This window comes from Oncorhynchus mykiss, chromosome 11 (assembly GCF_013265735.2).
Source record: "Oncorhynchus mykiss isolate Arlee chromosome 11, USDA_OmykA_1.1, whole genome shotgun sequence".
NCBI lineage: Eukaryota > Metazoa > Chordata > Actinopteri > Salmoniformes > Salmonidae > Oncorhynchus > Oncorhynchus mykiss.
Window position 1 is genome coordinate 68,730,816 of NC_048575.1, and position 23,211 is coordinate 68,754,026.

At 43.3% G+C, this 23,211-nt stretch overlaps 1 protein-coding gene across 2 annotated transcripts in view; it reads left to right on the forward strand.

The window, feature by feature from the left end:
• Window positions 1-23,211, forward strand: part of LOC110535101 (protein patched homolog 1) — a 160,113-nt gene that overhangs the window by 43,595 nt on the left and 93,307 nt on the right. For both annotated transcript variants that reach the window (XM_036936202.1, XM_036936201.1), the window contains 3 exons: window positions 20,667-20,856; window positions 21,039-21,108; window positions 21,359-21,450. In XM_036936202.1, coding sequence (XP_036792097.1) covers window positions 20,711-20,856; window positions 21,039-21,108; window positions 21,359-21,450 — 308 coding nt within the window. In that variant the 5' untranslated portion in view covers window positions 20,667-20,710. The remainder of the gene's footprint in view (window positions 1-20,666; window positions 20,857-21,038; window positions 21,109-21,358; window positions 21,451-23,211) is intronic.

Below are 23,211 nucleotides of genomic sequence, written 5' to 3' on the forward strand. Positions count from 1 at the left end.
TTGGCCCTGTGTTGGAGGTCAGAGAAGACCTGGCCCTGTGTTGGAGGTCAGAGAGGACCTGGCCCTGTGTTGGAAGTCAGAGAGGACCTGGCCCTGTGTTGGAGGTCAGAGAGGACTTGGCCCTGTGTTGGAGGTCAGAGAAGACCTGGCCCTGTGTTGGAGGTCAGAGAGGACCTGGCCCTGTGTTGGAGGTCAGAGAGGACCTGGCCCTGTGTTGGAGGTCAGAGAGGACCTGGCCCTGTGTTGGAGGTCAGAGAGGACCTGGCCCTGTGTTGGAGGTCAGAGAGGACCTGGCCCTGTGTTGGAAGTCAGAGAGGACCTGGCCCTGTGTTGGAGGTCAGAGAGGACCTGGCCCTGTGTTGGAGGTCAGAGAGGACCTGGCCCTGTGTTGGAGGTCAGAGAGGACCTGGCCCTGTGTTGGAGGTCAGAACTGTTTATGTAGAAAGGAGACACCTTGGGGATATGCGAAGCCGAAAGCAACAACGTGTGAATATGTGTCATTATAGAACACAGTTACACACACACACAGTTACACACACAGTTACACACACAGTTACACACACACACACACACACACACACACACACACACACACACACACACACACACACACACACACACACACACACACACACACACCTTTTTGTTCCAACTGGGGTGTTAATTTCACCCTGAGGCTCGGCGAGTGCTGACCCCAAAACTTTGCAACCCTGTGAAGTGAACATTGGACTGTTTTGCACCATTTTGATTGGTCAGTTTGTTGATATCCTTTCGGTGACTCCTTGCAGACTGAAGAGCCTCTTGACTCCTTATATCTGTGTCATAATTCAAGTTTAGGTTAACAAGTATTGCACTTGCTCATTATCATGCTGCACGTAGGGCTAGGGTTACTGCTGGATGTGCAGTGTAACCATGAGCAACCACAATACATGTTACACTGTTTCTGGACAGGACACACACACACACACACACGAACACACACACACACACACACACACACACACACACACACACACACACACACACACACACACACACACACACACACACACACACACACACACACACACACACACACACGAGTTGTAGGTATATCAGTTCTATGAGTTGCAGGTAGATCAGTTCCATGTAGGTGTAGGTAGATCAGGTCCATGCAGGTGTAGGTAGATCAGTTCCATGCTGGTGTAGTTAGATCAGTTCCATGCAGGTGTAGGTAGATCAGGTCCATGCAGGTGTAGGTAGATCAGGTCCATGCAAGTGCAGGTAGATCAGTTCCATGCAGGTGTAGGTAGATCAGCTCCATGTAGGTGTAGGTAGATCAGTTCCATGTAGGTGTAGGTAGATCAGTTCCATGCAGATGTAGTTAGATCAGTTCCATGCAGGTGTAGGTAGATCAGGTCCATGCAGGTGTAGGTAGATCAGTTCCATGCAGATGTAGTTAGATCAGTTCCATGCAGGTTTAGGTAGATCAGTTCCATGCAGGTTTAGGTAGATCAGTTCCATGCAGGTGTAGGTAGATCAGTTCCATGTAGGTGTAGTTAGATCAGTTCCATGCAGGTGTAGGTAAATCAGTTCTATGTAGGTGTAGTTAGATCAGTTCCATGTAGGTGTAGGTAAATCAGTTCCATGTAGGTGTAGGTAGATAAGTTCCATGTAGGTGTAGTTAGATCAGTTCCATGCAGGTGTAGGTAAATCAGTTATATGTAGGTGTAGTTAGATAAGTTCAATGCAGGTGTAGGTAGATAAGTTCCATGTAGGTGTAGTTAGATCAGTTCCATGCAGGTGTAGGTAAATCAGTTCCATGTAGGTGTAGGTAGATCAGTTCCATGTAGGTGTAGGTAGATCAGTTCCATGCAGGTGTAGTTAGATCAGTTTAATGCAGGTGTAGTTAGATCAGTTCCATGCAGGTTCAGGTAGATACGTTCCATGTAGGTGTAGTTAGATCAGTTCCATGCAGGTGTAGTTAGATCAGTTCCATGCAGGTGTAGTTAGATCAGTTCCATGTAGGTGTAGTTAGATCAGTTCCACGTAGGTGAAGGTAGATCAGTTCTATGTAGGTGTAGTTAGATCAGTTCCATGCAGGTGTTGGTGGATCAGTTCCATGCAGGTGTAGGTAGATCAGTTCCATGCAGGTGTAGGTAGATCAGTTCCATGCAGGTGTAGTTAGATCAGTTCCATGCAGGTGTAGTTAGATCAGTTCCATGTAGGTGTAGATAGATCAGTTCCACGTAGGTGTAGGTAGATCAGTTCTATGTAGGTGTAGTTAGATCAGGTCCATGCAGGTGTAGGTAGATCAGTTCCATGCAGGTGTAGGTAGACCAGTTCCATGCAGGTGTTGGTGGATCAGTTCCATGCAGGTGTAGGTAGATCAGTTCCCTGCAGGTGCAGGTAGATCAGTTCCATGCAGGTGTAGGTAGATCAGTTCCATGCAGGTGCAGGTAGATCAGTTCAATGCAGGTGTAGGTAGATAAGTTCCATGTATGTGTAGGTAGATCAGTTCCATGTAGGTGTAGGTAGATCAGTTCCATGCTGGTGTAGTTAGATCAGTTCCATGCAGGTGTAGGTAGATCAGTTCCATGCAGGTTTAGGTAGATCAGTTCTATGTAGGTGTAGTTAGATCAGTTCCATGCAGGTGTAGTTAGATCAGTTCCATGCAGGTGTAGGTAGATCAGTTCCATGTAGGTGTAGGTCGATCAGTTCCATGCAGGTGTAGGTAGATCAGTTCCATGCAGGTGTAGTTAGATCAGTTCCATGTAGGTGTAGGTAGATCAGTTCCATGTAGGTGTAGGTAGATAAGTTCCATGCAGGTGTAGTTAGATCAGTTCCATGCAGGTGTAGGTAGATCAGGTCCATGCAGGTGTAGGTAGATCAGGTCCATGCAAGTGCAGGTAGATCAGTTCCATGCAGGTGTAGGTAGATCAGCTCCATGTAGGTGTAGGTAAATCAGTTATATGTAGGTGTAGTTAGATCAGTTCCATGTAGGTGTAGGTAAATCAGTTCTATGTAGGTGTAGTTAGATCAGTTCAATGCAGGTGTAGTTAGATCAGTTCAATTCAGGTGTAGGTAGATACGTTCCATGTAGGTGTAGGTAGATCAGTTCCATGTAGGTGTAGGTAGATCAGTTCCATGCAGGTGTAGTTAGATCAGTTCAATGCAGGTGTAGTTAGATCAGTTCAATGCAGGTGTAGGTAGATAAGTTCCATGTAGGTGTAGGTAGATAAGTTCAATGTAGGTGTAGTTAAATCAGTTCCATGCAGGTGTAGGTAAATCAGTTCCATGTAGGTGTAGGTAGATCAGTTCCATGTAGGTGTAGGTAGATAGGTTCCATGTAGGTGTAGGTAGATCAGTTCCATGCAGGTGTAGTTAGATCAGTTCAATGCAGGTGTAGTTAGATCAGTTCAATGCAGGTGTAGGTAGATAAGTTATATGTAGGTGTAGTTAGATCAGTTCCATGCAGGTGTAGTTAGATCAGTTCCATGCAGGTGTAGGTAGATCAGTTCCATGTAGGTGTAGGTCGATCAGTTCCATGCAGGTGTAGGTAGATCAGTTCCATGCAGGTGTAGTTAGATCAGTTCCATGTAGGTGTAGGTAGATCAGTTCCATGTAGGTGTTGGTAGATCAGTTCCATGCAGGTGTAGTTAGATCAGTTCCATGCAGGTGTAGGTAGATCAGGTCCATGCAGGTGTAGGTAGATCAGGTCCATGCAAGTGCAGGTAGATCAGTTCCATGCAGGTGTAGGTAGATCAGCTCCATGTAGGTGTAGGTAGATCAGTTCTATGTAGGTGTAGTTAGATCAGTTCAATGCAGGTGTAGGTAGATCATTTTAATTCAGGTGTAGGTAGATACGTTCCATGTAGGTGTAGGTAGATCAGTTCCATGTAGGTGTAGGTAGATCAGTTCCATGCAGGTGTAGTTAGATCAGTTCAATGCAGGTGTAGTTAGATCAGTTCAATGCAGGTGTAGGTAGATAAGTTCCATGTAGGTGTAGGTAGATAAGTTCAATGTAGGTGTAGTTAAATCAGTTCCATGCAGGTGTAGGTAAATCAGTTCCATGTAGGTGTAGGTAGATCAGTTCCATGTAGGTGTAGGTAGATAGGTTCCATGTAGGTGTAGGTAGATCAGTTCCATGCAGGTGTAGTTAGATCAGTTCAATGCAGGTGTAGTTAGATCAGTTCAATGCAGGTGTAGGTAGATAAGTTCCATGTAGGTGTAGGTAGATAAGTTCAATGTAGGTGTAGTTAGATCAGTTCCATGCAGGTGTAGTTAGATCAGTTCCATGTAGGTGTAGATAGATCAGTTCCACGTAGGTGTAGGTAGATCAGTTCTATGTAGGTGTAGTTAGATCAGGTCCATGCAGGTGTAGGTAGATCAGTTCCATGCAGGTGTAGGTAGACCAGTTCCATGCAGGTGTTGGTGGATCAGTTCCATGCAGGTGTAGGTAGATCAGTTCCCTGCAGGTGCAGGTAGATCAGTTCCATGCAGGTGTAGGTAGATCAGTTCCATGCAGGTGCAGGTAGATCAGTTCAATGCAGGTGTAGGTAGATAAGTTCCATGTATGTGTAGGTAGATCAGTTCCATGTAGGTGTAGGTAGATCAGTTCCATGCTGGTGTAGTTAGATCAGTTCCATGCAGGTGTAGGTAGATCAGTTCCATGCAGGTTTAGGTAGATCAGTTCTATGTAGGTGTAGTTAGATCAGTTCCATGCAGGTGTAGTTAGATCAGTTCCATGCAGGTGTAGGTAGATCAGTTCCATGTAGGTGTAGGTCGATCAGTTCCATGCAGGTGTAGGTAGATCAGTTCCATGCAGGTGTAGTTAGATCAGTTCCATGTAGGTGTAGGTAGATCAGTTCCATGTAGGTGTAGGTAGATCAGTTCCATGCAGGTGTAGTTAGATCAGTTCCATGCAGGTGTAGGTAGATCAGGTCCATGCAGGTGTAGGTAGATCAGGTCCATGCAAGTGCAGGTAGATCAGTTCCATGCAGGTGTAGGTAGATCAGCTCCATGTAGGTGTAGGTAGATCAGTTCCATGTAGGTGTAGGTAGATCAGTTCCATGCAGGTGTAGTTAGATCAGTTCCATGCAGGTGTAGGTAAATCAGTTATATGTAGGTGTAGTTAGATCAGTTCCATGTAGGTGTAGGTAAATCAGTTCTATGTAGGTGTAGTTAGATCAGTTCAATGCAGGTGTAGTTAGATCAGTTCAATTCAGGTGTAGGTAGATACGTTCCATGTAGGTGTAGGTAGATCAGTTCCATGTAGGTGTAGGTAGATCAGTTCCATGCAGGTGTAGTTAGATCAGTTCAATGCAGGTGTAGTTAGATCAGTTCAATGCAGGTGTAGGTAGATAAGTTCCATGTAGGTGTAGGTAGATAAGTTCAATGTAGGTGTAGTTAAATCAGTTCCATGCAGGTGTAGGTAAATCAGTTCCATGTAGGTGTAGGTAGATCAGTTCCATGTAGGTGTAGGTAGATAGGTTCCATGTAGGTGTAGGTAGATCAGTTCCATGCAGGTGTAGTTAGATCAGTTCAATGCAGGTGTAGTTAGATCAGTTCAATGCAGGTGTAGGTAGATAAGTTATATGTAGGTGTAGTTAGATCAGTTCCATGCAGGTGTAGTTAGATCAGTTCCATGCAGGTGTAGGTAGATCAGTTCCATGTAGGTGTAGGTCGATCAGTTCCATGCAGGTGTAGGTAGATCAGTTCCATGCAGGTGTAGTTAGATCAGTTCCATGTAGGTGTAGGTAGATCAGTTCCATGTAGGTGTTGGTAGATCAGTTCCATGCAGGTGTAGTTAGATCAGTTCCATGCAGGTGTAGGTAGATCAGGTCCATGCAGGTGTAGGTAGATCAGGTCCATGCAAGTGCAGGTAGATCAGTTCCATGCAGGTGTAGGTAGATCAGCTCCATGTAGGTGTAGGTAGATCAGTTCTATGTAGGTGTAGTTAGATCAGTTCAATGCAGGTGTAGTTAGATCATTTCAATTCAGGTGTAGGTAGATACGTTCCATGTAGGTGTAGGTAGATCAGTTCCATGTAGGTGTAGGTAGATCAGTTCCATGCAGGTGTAGTTAGATCAGTTCAATGCAGGTGTAGTTAGATCAGTTCAATGCAGGTGTAGGTAGATAAGTTCCATGTAGGTGTAGGTAGATAAGTTCAATGTAGGTGTAGTTAAATCAGTTCCATGCAGGTGTAGGTAAATCAGTTCCATGTAGGTGTAGGTAGATCAGTTCCATGTAGGTGTAGGTAGATAGGTTCCATGTAGGTGTAGGTAGATCAGTTCCATGCAGGTGTAGTTAGATCAGTTCAATGCAGGTGTAGTTAGATCAGTTCAATGCAGGTGTAGGTAGATAAGTTCCATGTAGGTGTAGGTAGATAAGTTCAATGTAGGTGTAGTTAGATCAGTTCCATGCAGGTGTAGGTAAATCAGTTCCATGTAGGTGTATGTAGATCAGTTCCATGCAGGTGTAGGTAGATCAGTTCCATGCAGGTGTAGTTAGATCAGTTCCATGCAGGTGTAGTTAGATCAGTTCCATGCAGGTGTAGTTAGATCAGTTCCATGTAGGTGTAGGTAGATCAGTTCCATGCAGGTGTAGGTAGATCAGTTCCATGCAGGTGTAGTTAGATCAGTTCCATGCAGGTGTAGTTAGATCAGTTCCATGTAGGTGTAGTTAGATCAGTTCCACGTAGGTGAAGGTAGATCAGTTCTATGTAGGTGTAGTTAGATCAGTTCCATGCAGGTGTTGGTGGATCAGTTCCATGCAGGTGTAGGTAGATCAGTTCCCTGCAGGTGCAGGTAGATCAGTTCCATGCAGGTGTAGGTAGATCAGTTCCATGCAGGTGCAGGTAGATCAGTTCAATGCAGGTGTAGGTAGATAAGTTCCATGTATGTGTAGGTAGATCAGTTCCATGTAGGTGTAGGTAGATCAGTTCCATGCTGGTGTAGTTAGATCAGTTCCATGCAGGTGTAGGTAGATCAGTTCCATGCAGGTTTAGGTAGATCAGTTCTATGTAGGTGTAGTTAGATCAGTTCCATGCAGGTGTAGTTAGATCAGTTCCATGCAGGTGTAGGTAGATCAGTTCCATGTAGGTGTAGGTCGATCAGTTCCATGCAGGTGTAGGTAGATCAGTTCCATGCAGGTGTAGTTAGATCAGTTCCATGTAGGTGTAGGTAGATCAGTTCCATGTAGGTGTAGGTAGATCAGTTCCATGCAGATGTAGTTAGATCAGTTCCATGCAGGTGTAGGTAGATCAGGTCCATGCAGGTGTAGGTAGATCAGGTCCATGCAAGTGCAGGTAGATCAGTTCCATGCAGGTGTAGGTAGATCAGCTCCATGTAGGTGTAGGTAGATCAGTTCCATGTAGGTGTAGGTAGATCAGTTCCATGCAGGTGTAGTTAGATCAGTTCCATGCAGGTGTAGGTAAATCAGTTATATGTAGGTGTAGTTAGATCAGTTCCATGTAGGTGTAGGTAAATCAGTTCTATGTAGGTGTAGTTAGATCAGTTCAATGCAGGTGTAGTTAGATCAGTTCAATTCAGGTGTAGGTAGATACGTTCCATGTAGGTGTAGGTAGATCAGTTCCATGTAGGTGTAGGTAGATCAGTTCCATGCAGGTGTAGTTAGATCAGTTCAATGCAGGTGTAGTTAGATCAGTTCAATGCAGGTGTAGGTAGATAAGTTATATGTAGGTGTAGTTAGATCAGTTCCATGCAGGTGTAGTTAGATCAGTTCCATGCAGGTGTAGGTAGATCAGTTCCATGTAGGTGTAGGTCGATCAGTTCCATGCAGGTGTAGGTAGATCAGTTCCATGCAGGTGTAGTTAGATCAGTTCCATGTAGGTGTAGGTAGATCAGTTCCATGTAGGTGTTGGTAGATCAGTTCCATGCAGGTGTAGTTAGATCAGTTCCATGCAGGTGTAGGTAGATCAGGTCCATGCAGGTGTAGGTAGATCAGGTCCATGCAAGTGCAGGTAGATCAGTTCCATGCAGGTGTAGGTAGATCAGCTCCATGTAGGTGTAGGTAGATCAGTTCTATGTAGGTGTAGTTAGATCAGTTCAATGCAGGTGTAGTTAGATCATTTCAATTCAGGTGTAGGTAGATACGTTCCATGTAGGTGTAGGTAGATCAGTTCCATGTAGGTGTAGGTAGATCAGTTCCATGCAGGTGTAGTTAGATCAGTTCAATGCAGGTGTAGTTAGATCAGTTCAATGCAGGTGTAGGTAGATAAGTTCCATGTAGGTGTAGGTAGATAAGTTCAATGTAGGTGTAGTTAAATCAGTTCCATGCAGGTGTAGGTAAATCAGTTCCATGTAGGTGTAGGTAGATCAGTTCCATGTAGGTGTAGGTAGATAGGTTCCATGTAGGTGTAGGTAGATCAGTTCCATGCAGGTGTAGTTAGATCAGTTCAATGCAGGTGTAGTTAGATCAGTTCAATGCAGGTGTAGGTAGATAAGTTCCATGTAGGTGTAGGTAGATAAGTTCAATGTAGGTGTAGTTAGATCAGTTCCATGCAGGTGTAGGTAAATCAGTTCCATGTAGGTGTATGTAGATCAGTTCCATGCAGGTGTAGGTAGATCAGTTCCATGCAGGTGTAGTTAGATCAGTTCCATGCAGGTGTAGTTAGATCAGTTCCATGCAGGTGTAGTTAGATCAGTTCCATGTAGGTGTAGGTAGATCAGTTCCATGCAGGTGTAGGTAGATCAGTTCCATGCAGGTGTAGTTAGATCAGTTCCATGCAGGTGTAGTTAGATCAGTTCCATGTAGGTGTAGTTAGATCAGTTCCACGTAGGTGAAGGTAGATCAGTTCTATGTAGGTGTAGTTAGATCAGTTCCATGCAGGTGTTGGTGGATCAGTTCCATGCAGGTGTAGGTAGATCAGTTCCCTGCAGGTGCAGGTAGATCAGTTCCATGCAGGTGTAGGTAGATCAGTTCCATGCAGGTGCAGGTAGATCAGTTCAATGCAGGTGTAGGTAGATAAGTTCCATGTATGTGTAGGTAGATCAGTTCCATGTAGGTGTAGGTAGATCAGTTCCATGCTGGTGTAGTTAGATCAGTTCCATGCAGGTGTAGGTAGATCAGTTCCATGCAGGTTTAGGTAGATCAGTTCTATGTAGGTGTAGTTAGATCAGTTCCATGCAGGTGTAGTTAGATCAGTTCCATGCAGGTGTAGGTAGATCAGTTCCATGTAGGTGTAGGTCGATCAGTTCCATGCAGGTGTAGGTAGATCAGTTCCATGCAGGTGTAGTTAGATCAGTTCCATGTAGGTGTAGGTAGATCAGTTCCATGTAGGTGTAGGTAGATCAGTTCCATGCAGATGTAGTTAGATCAGTTCCATGCAGGTGTAGGTAGATCAGGTCCATGCAGGTGTAGGTAGATCAGGTCCATGCAAGTGCAGGTAGATCAGTTCCATGCAGGTGTAGGTAGATCAGCTCCATGTAGGTGTAGGTAGATCAGTTCCATGTAGGTGTAGGTAGATCAGTTCCATGCAGGTGTAGTTAGATCAGTTCCATGCAGGTGTAGGTAAATCAGTTATATGTAGGTGTAGTTAGATCAGTTCCATGTAGGTGTAGGTAAATCAGTTCTATGTAGGTGTAGTTAGATCAGTTCAATGCAGGTGTAGTTAGATCAGTTCAATTCAGGTGTAGGTAGATACGTTCCATGTAGGTGTAGGTAGATCAGTTCCATGTAGGTGTAGGTAGATCAGTTCCATGCAGGTGTAGTTAGATCAGTTCAATGCAGGTGTAGTTAGATCAGTTCAATGCAGGTGTAGGTAGATAAGTTCCATGTAGGTGTAGGTAGATAAGTTCAATGTAGGTGTAGTTAAATCAGTTCCATGCAGGTGTAGGTAAATCAGTTCCATGTAGGTGTAGGTAGATCAGTTCCATGTAGGTGTAGGTAGATAGGTTCCATGTAGGTGTAGGTAGATCAGTTCCATGCAGGTGTAGTTAGATCAGTTCAATGCAGGTGTAGTTAGATCAGTTCAATGCAGGTGTAGGTAGATAAGTTATATGTAGGTGTAGTTAGATCAGTTCCATGCAGGTGTAGTTAGATCAGTTCCATGCAGGTGTAGGTAGATCAGTTCCATGTAGGTGTAGGTCGATCAGTTCCATGCAGGTGTAGGTAGATCAGTTCCATGCAGGTGTAGTTAGATCAGTTCCATGTAGGTGTAGGTAGATCAGTTCCATGTAGGTGTTGGTAGATCAGTTCCATGCAGGTGTAGTTAGATCAGTTCCATGCAGGTGTAGGTAGATCAGGTCCATGCAGGTGTAGGTAGATCAGGTCCATGCAAGTGCAGGTAGATCAGTTCCATGCAGGTGTAGGTAGATCAGCTCCATGTAGGTGTAGGTAGATCAGTTCTATGTAGGTGTAGTTAGATCAGTTCAATGCAGGTGTAGTTAGATCATTTCAATTCAGGTGTAGGTAGATACGTTCCATGTAGGTGTAGGTAGATCAGTTCCATGTAGGTGTAGGTAGATCAGTTCCATGCAGGTGTAGTTAGATCAGTTCAATGCAGGTGTAGTTAGATCAGTTCAATGCAGGTGTAGGTAGATAAGTTCCATGTAGGTGTAGGTAGATAAGTTCAATGTAGGTGTAGTTAAATCAGTTCCATTCAGGTGTAGGTAAATCAGTTCCATGTAGGTGTAGGTAGATCAGTTCCATGTAGGTGTAGGTAGATAGGTTCCATGTAGGTGTAGGTAGATCAGTTCCATGCAGGTGTAGTTAGATCAGTTCAATGCAGGTGTAGTTAGATCAGTTCAATGCAGGTGTAGGTAGATAAGTTCCATGTAGGTGTAGGTAGATAAGTTCAATGTAGGTGTAGTTAGATCAGTTCCATGCAGGTGTAGGTAAATCAGTTCCATGTAGGTGTAGGTAGATCAGTTCCATGCAGGTGTAGATAGATCAGTTCCATGCAGGTGTAGTTAGATCAGTTCCATGCAGGTGTAGTTAGATCAGTTCCATGCAGGTGTAGTTAGATCAGTTCCATGTAGGTGTAGGTAGATCAGTTCCATGCAGGTGTAGGTAGATCAGTTCCATGCAGGTGTAGTTAGATCAGTTCCATGCAGGTGTAGTTAGATCAGTTCCATGTAGGTGTAGTTAGATCAGTTCCACGTAGGTGAAGGTAGATCAGTTCTATGTAGGTGTAGTTAGATCAGTTCCATGCAGGTGTTGGTGGATCAGTTCCATGCAGGTGTAGGTAGATCAGTTCCATGCAGGTGTAGGTAGATCAGTTCCATGCAGGTGTAGTTAGATAAGTTCCATGCAGGTGTAGTTAGATCAGTTCCATGTAGGTGTAGTTAGATCAGTTCCACGTAGGTGTAGGTAGATCAGTTCTATGTAGGTGTAGTTAGATCAGGTCCATGCAGGTGTAGGTAGATCAGTTCCATGCAGGTGTAGGTAAATCAGTTCCATGCAGGTGTTGGTGGATCAGTTCCATGCAGGTGTAGGTAGATCAGTTCCATGCAGGTGCAGGTAGATCAGTTCCATGCAGGTGTAGGTAGATCAGCTCCATGTAGGTGTAGGTAGATCAGTTCCATGTAGGTGTATGTTGATCAGTTCTATGTAGGTGTAGTTAGATCAGGTCCATGCAGGTGTAGGTAGATCAGTTCCATGCAGGTGTAGGTAAATCAGTTCCATGCAGGTGTTGGTGGATCAGTTCCATGCAGGTGTAGGTAGATCAGTTCCATGCAGGTGCAGGTAGATCAGTTCCATGCAGGTGTAGGTAGATCAGTTCCATGCAGGTTTAGGTAGATCAGTTCTATGTAGGTGTAGTTAGATCAGTTCCATGCAGGTGTAGTTAGATCAGTTCCATGCAGGTGTAGGTCGATCAGTTCCATGTAGGTGTAGGTCGATCAGTTCCATGCAGGTGTAGGTAGATCAGTTCCATGCAGGTGTAGTTAGATCAGTTCCATGTAGGTGTAGGTAGATCAGTTCCATGTAGGTGTAGGTAGATCAGTTCCATGCAGGTGTAGTTAGATCAGTTCCATGCAGGTGTAGGTAGATCAGGTCCATGCAGGTGTAGGTAGATCAGGTCCATGCAAGTGCAGGTAGATCAGTTCCATGCAGGTGTAGGTAGATCAGCTCCATGTAGGTGTAGGTAGATCAGTTCCATGTAGGTGTAGGTAGATCAGTTCCATGCAGGTGTAGTTAGATCAGTTCCATGCAGGTGTAGGTAGATCAGGTCCATGCAGGTGTAGGTAGATCAGTTCCATGCAGGTGTAGGTAGATCAGTTCCATGTAGGTGTAGGTAGATCAGTTCCATGCAGGTGTAGTTAGATCAGTTCCATGCAGGTGTAGTTAGATCAGTTCAATGCAGGTGTAGTTAGATCAGTTCAATGCAGGTGTAGGTAGATAAGTTCCATGTAGGTGTAGGTAGATAAGTTCCATGTAGGTGTAGGTAGATCAGTTCCATGTAGGTGTAAGTAGATCAGTTCCATGCTGGTGTAGTTAGATCAGTTCCATGCAGGTGTAGGTAGATCAGTTCCATGCAGGTTTAGGTAGATCAGTTCCATGCAGGTGTAGGTAGATCAGTTCCATGCAGGTGTAGGTAGATCAGTTCCATGTAGGTGTAGGTAGATCAGTTCCATGCAGGTGTAGTTAGATCAGTTCCATGCAGGTGTAGTTAGATCAGTTCAATGCAGGTGTAGTTAGATCAGTTCAATGCAGGTGTAGGTAGATAAGTTCCATGTAGGTGTAGGTAGATAAGTTCCATGTAGGTGTAGGTAGATCAGTTCCATGTAGGTGTAAGTAGATTAGTTCCATGCTGGTGTAGTTAGATCAGTTCCATGCAGGTGTAGGTAGATCAGTTCCATGCAGGTTTAGGTAGATCAGTTCTATGTAGGTGTAGTTAGATCAGTTCCATGCAGGTGTAGTTAGATCAGTTCCATGCAGGTGTAGGTAGATCAGTTCCATGTAGGTGTAGGTCGATCAGTTCCATGCAGGTGTAGGTAGATCAGTTCCATGCAGGTGTAGGTAGATCAGGTCCATGCAGGTGTAGGTAGATCAGGTCCATGCAAGTGCAGGTAGATCAGTTCCATGCAGGTGTAGGTAGATCAGCTCCATGTAGGTGTAGGTAGATCAGTTCTATGTAGGTGTAGTTAGATCAGTTCAATGCAGGTGTAGTTAGATCATTTCAATTCAGGTGTAGGTAGATACGTTCCATGTAGGTGTAGGTAGATCAGTTCCATGTAGGTGTAGGTAGATCAGTTCCATGCAGGTGTAGTTAGATCAGTTCAATGCAGGTGTAGTTAGATCAGTTCAATGCAGGTGTAGGTAGATAAGTTCCATGTAGGTGTAGGTAGATAAGTTCAATGTAGGTGTAGTTAAATCAGTTCCATGCAGGTGTAGGTAAATCAGTTCCATGTAGGTGTAGGTAGATCAGTTCCATGTAGGTGTAGGTAGATAGGTTCCATGTAGGTGTAGGTAGATCAGTTCCATGCAGGTGTAGTTAGATCAGTTCAATGCAGGTGTAGTTAGATCAGTTCAATGCAGGTGTAGGTAGATAAGTTCCATGTAGGTGTAGGTAGATAAGTTCAATGTAGGTGTAGTTAGATCAGTTCCATGCAGGTGTAGGTAAATCAGTTCCATGTAGGTGTAGGTAGATCAGTTCCATGCAGGTGTAGGTAGATCAGTTCCATGCAGGTGTAGTTAGATCAGTTCCATGCAGGTGTAGTTAGATCAGTTCCATGCAGGTGTAGTTAGATCAGTTCCATGTAGGTGTAGGTAGATCAGTTCCATGCAGGTGTAGGTAGATCAGTTCCATGCAGGTGTAGTTAGATCAGTTCCATGCAGGTGTAGTTAGATCAGTTCCATGTAGGTGTAGTTAGATCAGTTCCACGTAGGTGAAGGTAGATCAGTTCTATGTAGGTGTAGTTAGATCAGTTCCATGCAGGTGTTGGTGGATCAGTTCCATGCAGGTGTAGGTAGATCAGTTCCATGCAGGTGTAGGTAGATCAGTTCCATGCAGGTGTAGTTAGATAAGTTCCATGCAGGTGTAGTTAGATCAGTTCCATGTAGGTGTAGTTAGATCAGTTCCACGTAGGTGTAGGTAGATCAGTTCTATGTAGGTGTAGGTAGATCAGTTCTATGTAGGTGTAGGTAGATCAGTTCTATGTAGGTGTAGTTAGATCAGTTCCATGCAGGTGTAGTTAGATCAGTTCAATGCAGGTGTAGTTAGATCAGTTCAATGCAGGTGTAGGTAGATAAGTTCCATGTAGGTGTAGGTAGATAAGTTCCATGTAGGTGTAGTTAGATCAGTTCCATGCAGGTGTAGGTAAATCAGTTCTATGTAGATGTAGTTAGATCAGTTCCATGCAGGTGTAGGTAGATACGTTCCATGCAGGTGTAGGTAGATCAGTTCCATGCAGGTGTAGTTAGATCAGTTCCATGCAGGTGTAGTTAGATCAGTTCCATGTAGGTGTAGATAGATCAGTTCCACGTAGGTGTAGGTAGATCAGTTCTATGTAGGTGTAGTTAGATCAGGTCCATGCAGGTGTAGGTAGATCAGTTCCATGCAGGTGTAGGTAGATCAGTTCCATGCAGGTGTTGGTGGATCAGTTCCATGCAGGTGTAGGTAGATCAGTTCCCTGCAGGTGCAGGTAGATCAGTTCCATGCAGGTGTAGGTAGATCAGTTCCATGCAGGTGCAGGTAGATCAGTTCAATGCAGGTGTAGGTAGATAAGTTCCATGTAGGTGTAGGTAGATCAGTTCCATGTAGGTGTAAGTAGATCAGTTCCATGCTGGTGTAGTTAGATCAGTTCCATGCAGGTGTAGGTAGATCAGTTCCATGCAGGTTTAGGTAGATCAGTTCTATGTAGGTGTAGTTAGATCAGTTCCATGCAGGTGTAGTTAGATCTGTTCCATGCAGGTGTAGGTAGATCAGTTCCATGTAGGTGTAGGTCGATCAGTTCCATGCAGGTGTAGGTAGATCAGTTCCATGCAGGTGTAGTTAGATCAGTTCCATGTAGGTGTAGGTAGATCAGTTCCATGTAGGTGTAGGTAGATCAGTTCCATGCAGGTGTAGTTAGATCAGTTCCATGCAGGTGTAGGTAGATCAGGTCCATGCAGGTGTAGGTAGATCAGGTCCATGCAGGTGTAGGTAGATCAGTTCCATGCAGGTGTTGGTGGATCAGTTCCATGCAGGTGTAGGTAGATCAGTTCCATGCAGGTGCAGGTAGATCAGTTCCATGCAGGTGTAGGTAGATCAGCTCCATGTAGGTGTAGGTAGATCAGTTCCATGTAGGTGTAGGTTGATCAGTTCTATGTAGGTGTAGTTAGATCAGGTCCATGCAGGTGTAGGTAGATCAGTTCCATGCAGGTGTAGGTAAATCAGTTCCATGCAGGTGTTGGTGGATCAGTTCCATGCAGGTGTAGTTAGATCAGTTCCATGCAGGTGTAGGTAGATCAGTTCCATGCAGGTGCAGGTAGATCAGTTCCATGCAGGTGTAGGTAGATCAGTTCCATGCAGGTTTAGGTAGATCAGTTCTATGTAGGTGTAGTTAGATCAGTTCCATGCAGGTGTAGTTAGATCAGTTCCATGCAGGTGTAGGTCGATCAGTTCCATGTAGGTGTAGGTCGATCAGTTCCATGCAGGTGTAGTTAGATCAGTTCCATGTAGGTGTAGGTAGATCAGTTCCATGTAGGTGTAGGTAGATCAGTTCCATGCAGGTGTAGTTAGATCAGTTCCATGCAGGTGTAGGTAGATCAGGTCCATGCAGGTGTAGGTAGATCAGGTCCATGCAAGTGCAGGTAGATCAGTTCCATGCAGGTGTAGGTAGATCAGCTCCATGTAGGTGTAGGTAGATCAGTTCCATGTAGGTGTAGGTAGATCAGTTCCATGCAGGTGTAGTTAGATCAGTTCCATGCAGGTGTAGGTAGATCAGGTCCATGCAGGTGTAGGTAGATCAGTTCCATGCAGGTGTAGTTAGATCAGTTCCATGCAGGTTTAGGTAGATCAGTTCCATGCAGGTTTAGGTAGATCAGTTCCATGCAGGTGTAGGTAGATCAGTTCCATGTAGGTGTAGGTAGATCAGTTCCATGCAGGTGTAGGTAGATCAGTTCCATGTAGGTGTAGGTAGATCAGTTCCATGCAGGTGTAGTTAGATCAGTTCCATGCAGGTGTAGTTAGATCAGTTCAATGCAGGTGTAGTTAGATCAGTTCAATGCAGGTGTAGGTAGATAAGTTCCATGTAGGTGTAGGTAGATAAGTTCCATGTAGGTGTAGTTAGATCAGTTCCATGCAGGTGTAGGTAAATCAGTTCTATGTAGATGTAGTTAGATCAGTTCCATGCAGGTGTAGGTAGATCAGTTCCATGCAGGTGTTGGTGGATCAGTTCCATGCAGGTGTAGGTAGATCAGTTCCATGCAGGTGTAGGTAGATCAGTTCCATGCAGGTGTAGTTAGATCAGTTCCATGCAGGTGTAGTTAGATCAGTTCCATGTAGGTGTAGATAGATCAGTTCCACGTAGGTGTAGGTAGATCAGTTCTATGTAGGTGTAGTTAGATCAGGTCCATGCAGGTGTAGGTAGATCAGTTCCATGCAGGTGTAGGTAGATCAGCTCCATGTAGGTGTAGGTAGATCAGTTCCATGTAGGTGTAGGTTGATCAGTTCTATGTAGGTGTAGTTAGATCAGGTCCATGCAGGTGTAGGTAGATCAGTTCCATGCAGGTGTAGGTAGATCAGTTCCATGCAGGTGTTGGTGGATCAGTTCCATGCAGGTGTAGGTAGATCAGTTCCATGCAGGTGCAGGTAGATCAGTTCCATGCAGGTGTAGGTAGATCAGTTCCATGCAGGTTTAGGTAGATCAGTTCTATGTAGGTGTAGTTAGATCAGTTCCATTCAGGTGTAGTTAGATCAGTTCCATGCAGGTGTAGGTAGATCAGTTCCATGTAGGTGTAGGTCGATCAGTTCCATGCAGGTGTAGGTAGATCAGTTCCATGCAGGTGTAGTTAGATCAGTTCCATGTAGGTGTAGGTAGATCAGTTCCATGTAGGTGTAGGTAGATCAGTTCCATGCAGGTGTAGTTAGATCAGTTCCATGCAGGTGTAGGTAGATCAGGTCCATGCAGGTGTAGGTAGATCAGGTCCATGCAAGTGCAGGTAGATCAGTTCCATGCAGGTGTAGTTAGATCAGCTCCATGTAGGTGTAGGTAGATCAGTTCCATGTAGGTGTAGGTAGATCAGTTCCTTGCAGGTGTAGTTAGATCAGTTCCATGCAGGTGTAGGTAGATCAGGTCCATGCAGGTGTAGGTAGATCAGTTCCATGCAGGTGTAGTTAGATCAGTTCCATGCAGGTTTAGGTAGATCAGTTCCATGCAGGTTTAGGTAGATCAGTTCCATGCAGGTGTAGGTAGATCAGTTCCATGTAGGTGTAGGTAGATCAGTTCCATGCAGGTGTAGTTAGATCAGTTCCATGCAGGTGTAGTTAGATCAGTTCAATGCAGGTGTAGTTAGATCAGTTCAATGCAGGTGTAGGTAGATAAGTTCCATGTAGGTGTAGGTAGATAAGTTCCATGTAGGTGTAGTTAGATCAGTTCCATGCAGGTGTAGGTAAATCAGTTCTATGTAGATGTAGTTAGATCAGTTCCATTTAGGTCTAGGTAAATCAGTTTTATGTAGGTGTAGTTAGATCCGTTCAATGCAGGTGTAGTTAGATCAGTTCAATGCAGGTGTAGGTAGATAAGTTCCATGTAGGTGTAGGTAGATAAGTTCCATGTAGGTGTAGGTAGATCAGTTCCATGCAGGTGTAGGTAAATCAATTCCATGTAGGTGTAGGTAGATCAGTTCCATGCAGGTGTAGGTAGATCAGTTACATGCAGGTGTAGTTAGATCAGTTCCATGCAGGTGTAGTTAGATCAGTTCCATGCAGGTGTAGGTAGATCAGTTCCATGCAGGTGTAGTTAGATCAGTTCCATGCAGGTGTAGTTAGATCAGTTCCATGTAGGTGTAGTTAGATCAGTTCCACGTAGGTGTAGGTAGATCAGTTCTATGTAGGTGTAGTTAGATCAGGTCCATGCAGGTGTAGTTAGATCAGTTCCATGCAGGTGTAGGTAGATCAGTTCCATGCAGGTGTAGGTAGATCAGTTCCATGCTGGTGTAGTTAGATCAGTTCCATGCAGGTGTAGGTAGATCAGTTCCATGCAGGTTTAGGTAGATCAGTTCTATGTAGGTGTAGTTAGATCAGTTCCATGCAGGTGTAGTTAGATCAGTTCCATGCAGGTGTAGGTAGATCAGTTCCATGTAGGTGTAGGTCGATCAGTTCCATGCAGGTGTAGGTAGATCAGTTCCATGCAGGTGTAGTTAGATCAGTTCCATGTAGGTGTAGGTAGATCAGTTCCATGCAGGTATAGTTAGATCAGTTCCATACAGGTGTAGGTAGATCAGTTCCATGCAGGTGTAGTTAGATCAGTTCCATGCAGGTGTCGGTAAATCAGTTCCATGTAGGTTTATGTAGATGAGGGGAGAAGAGGGAGTGAGCAGTAAAAAGCATGTCACCGCCAGTCTTTGGTTAACTCAGGCCTGCTATTTATAATGGTGTTTCTAAGCATGGTGTTTCTAAGCAAGAAGTTTTAGGTTGTAGTTATTATAGGAATTATAGGACTATTTCTCTCTATACCATTTGTATTATACATCGACAACAGCCACCCTCGAAGCAGCGTTACCCATGCAGAGCAAGGGGAACAACTACTCCAAGTTTCAGAGCGAGTGACGTTTGAAACGCTATTATCACGCACCCCGCTAACTAGCTAGCCATTTCACATCGTTTACACCAGCCTAATCTCGGGACTTGATAGGCTTGGAGTCATAAACAGCGCAATGCTTCAAGCATTGCAAAGAGCTGCTGGCGAAATGCACAAAAGTTATGTTTGAATGAATGCGTACGAGCCTGCTGGTGCCTACCATCACTCAGTCAGACTGCTCTATCAAATCATAGACTTAATTATAACATAAAAACACACAGAAATACGAACCTTTGGAAACTATCATTTCGAAAACAAAACGTTTATTATTTCAGTGAAATACGGAACCATTCTGTATTTTATCTAACAGGGATGGCATCTCTAAGTCTAAATATTGCTGTAACATTACACAACCTTCAATGTTATGTCATAATTACGTAAAATTCTGGCAAATTAGTTCACAATGAGCAAGGCAGCCCAAACTGTTGCATGTACCCTGACTCTGCTTGCAATGAACACGAGAGAAGTGACAATTTCACCTGGTTAATATTGCCTGCTTACCGTTCTTTTAGCTAAATATGCAGGTTTAAAAATATATGCCTATGTTTATTGATTTTAAGAAAGGCATCGGTGTTTATGGTTAGGTACACGTTGGAGCAACGAAAGTCCTTTTTCGCGAATGCGCACCGCATCGACTATATGCAACGCTAGATAAACTAGTAATATAGTATAGTATGATATAGTAATATCATCAACCATGTGTATTTATAGCTAGTGATTATGATTGATTGATTGTTTTTTATAAGATAAGTTTAATTCTAGCTAGTAACTTACCATGGCTTCTTACTGCATTTGTGTAACGGGCAGGCTCCTCGTGAGGCAGGTGGTTAGAGCGTTGGACTAGTTAACCATAAGGTTGCAAGATTGAATCCCTGAGCTGACAAGGTAAAAATCTGTCGTTCTGCCCCTGAACAAGGCAGTTAACCCACCGTTCCTAGGCCGTCATTGAAAATAAGAATGTGTTCTTAACCGACTTGCCTCGTTAAATAAAGTTGTACAAAAAAAATCGGCAAAATCTGCGTCAAAAAATGCCGATTTCAGATTGTTATGAAAACTTGAAATCGGCCCTAATTAATCGGCCATTCCGATTAATTGGTCGGGCTCTAGTAGATATTCTGCTGTTTTATCACGCATGCAATGATGATCGAGGAAGTGACTTCTTTGTTGTTGTAATATCCCAAACGGACGTGGCTGTTTCACAACATAGGGGTTCGAGCTTTAAGCAGGACGAATGGATGTCGGCCATACACAGTAGATTAACTTGTGGAATCATCTGAAAACAACAGGAATTGATGGCCGATGTTCTCTGGTCAGGAGTGATAGGACGGCTACCTGCAGCATACGGCTTACGTTCTATTGGTCTGACTTGTCCTTCAGAGGCAGAGCTGGAGACAATGATGTCTCATCCTATAGTGAAAAAACGGATAGTGTTATCTTGTACCTTTATGTAAATGTAACAGTATGTCAGAGCGAAGCCGTGGCTAGCAGGTTTGGAGGACTTTGCGAGGTAGAGAGGCATGGCTGGTACTGAAAAGCTGCTTTTGAAGCTGTTGGGGCTCGGAGCTCACGTACAGGGCTTAGCCCCACCATGCTAGGTAGTGAGGGAGGAAGGGGACGGAAGAACGACTTTCTCCCTCCTTTTTTGTCTTTGTAAGGCTGAGGCAGAGATCAAATACTGAGGTAGAGACTGGCATTTTATGACACTGTACTGACATTCTAAGGCTATTGAAAAAAATATTGGTAACCGGGGCTGACAAGTCATCACATGCATTATTGTTCTTTCAGGAAGGCTGATGTATACATTAATGTGATTTTATAGTTTGTTATAGAAGGTTGTGTGTTTTTGTACATCAGACCAGGTTCTGAAAGTTGTGTATGTAATATGTGTTGGTGTGTGTACATACAATACTGACCGTGTGTCTGTACTCTGGTGTGCAGTGGGCGGCAGGGTGAATCAGGAGCTGAAATACACACGTCTGAAGATGGGCGAGGAGTCCATGTTCAGTCCCCAGCTGATGATTCAGGCACCGCGCCAGGAGGGCGCTAACGTGCTCACTTTGGAGGCGCTACAACAACACCTGGACTCAGCCATCAGTGCCAGCCAAGTGCACGTTTACCTCTTTAACAGGTAACACACACCCACACACACTGTACTTACATGCACGCATACACACACACCAGCTGAGTGCACGTTCGCCGCTATAACAGGTGACACACGCACACACACACACACACACACATTCAAACAAATTATGTTTTAGATTGTTCAAAGCTGTTGTGCAAGTGATATATTGAATGCCTCCATTTCAGACAATGGAAATTGGAACATTTATGCTACAAATCAGGAGAAATGGATACTGAAGCTCATGTTGTGAACCAGGTAAGCATGAGTGAACTGAGTTTGTCTCTCTCTTTCTACACCAAACACTGCCTCTCATACAGTGGAATAGAATGTGATTAGTAGTTGTAGAGCGTCAGTGGTCACGTGGTTTCTGCTGTTGTTGTGATGTTACTATCATGTGATGTTACTATAATTTAATGTAACCATAATGTGATGTTAGTATAATGTGATGTTCTACTGTACTGATTATAGCATCAGTGGTAACATGGTGTCTGCATTCTCCTGTCAGATCATTGAAAAGCTCCACCCCTGTCTCATCATCACTCCGCTGGACTGTTTCTGGGAGGGAGCCAAGCTCCAGTCTGGATTGGTCTACCTCCCGTGAGTACACATTACACACATCACTCATTATACACATCACTCATTATAAACATCACTCATTATACACATCACTCATTATACACATCACTCATTATAAACATCACTCATTATAAACATCACTCATTATAAACATCACTCATTATACACATCACTCACTACACACATCACTCATTATACACATCACTCATTATACACATCACTCATTACACACATCACTCATTATAAACATCACTCATTATACACATCACTCATTATACACATCACTCACTACACACATCACTCATTATACACATCACTCATTATACACATCGCTCACTACACACATCACTCATTATACACATCACTCACTACACACATCACTCATTATACACATCACTCATTATACACATCACTCACTATACACATTACTCATTATACACATCACTCATTATACACATTACTCATTATACACATCACTCACTACACACATCACTCATTATACACATCACTCATTATACACATCACTCATTATACACATCACTCATTATACACACCACTCATTATAAACATCACTCATTATACACATCACTCATTATAAACATCACTCATTATAAACATCACTCATTATAAACATCACTCATTATACACATCACTCATTATACACATCACTCATTATAAACATCACTCATTATACACATCACTCATTATACACATCACTCATTATATACATCACTCATTATACACATCACTCATTACACACATCACTCATTATAAACATCACTCATTATACACATCACTAATTATACACATCACTCATTATACACATCACTCATTACACACATCACTCATTATACACATCACTCATTATACACATCACTCATTATACACATTACTCATTATACACATCACTCACTACACACATCACTCATTATAAACATCACTAATTATACACATCACTCATTATACACATCACTCATTATACACATCACTCACTACACACATCACTCATTATACACATCACTCATTATACACATCACTCACTATACACATCACTCATTATACACATCACTCATTATACACATTACTCATTATACACATCACTCACTACACACATCACTCATTATACACATCACTCACTATACACATCACTCATTATACACATCACTCACTACACACATCACTCATTATAAACATCACTCATTATACACATCACTCACTATACACATCACTCATTATACACATCACTCATTATACACATTACTCATTATACACATCACTCGCTACACACATCACTCATTATAAACATCACTCATTATACACATCACTCATTATACACGTCACACATTATACACATCAAAAATTATACACATCATACATAATACACATCACACATTATTCACATCACTCATTATTCATATCATACATTATACACATCATACATTATACACATCACACATTATACACATCATACATTATACACATCATACATTCTACATATCATACTTTATACACATCACATCACACCATACATTCTTCATATCATACTTTATACACTTCACACCACACATTCTACACATCACACATTACACACCACACATTTGACACATTATACACATCACACATTATACACTCCACACATTATACACACCACACATTCTACACATCATACATTCTACACATTTCATCACACATTGTACACATCACAAATAATACACATCACACATTATATACATCATACATTATACACATCATACATTATCCACATCATTCATTATGCACATC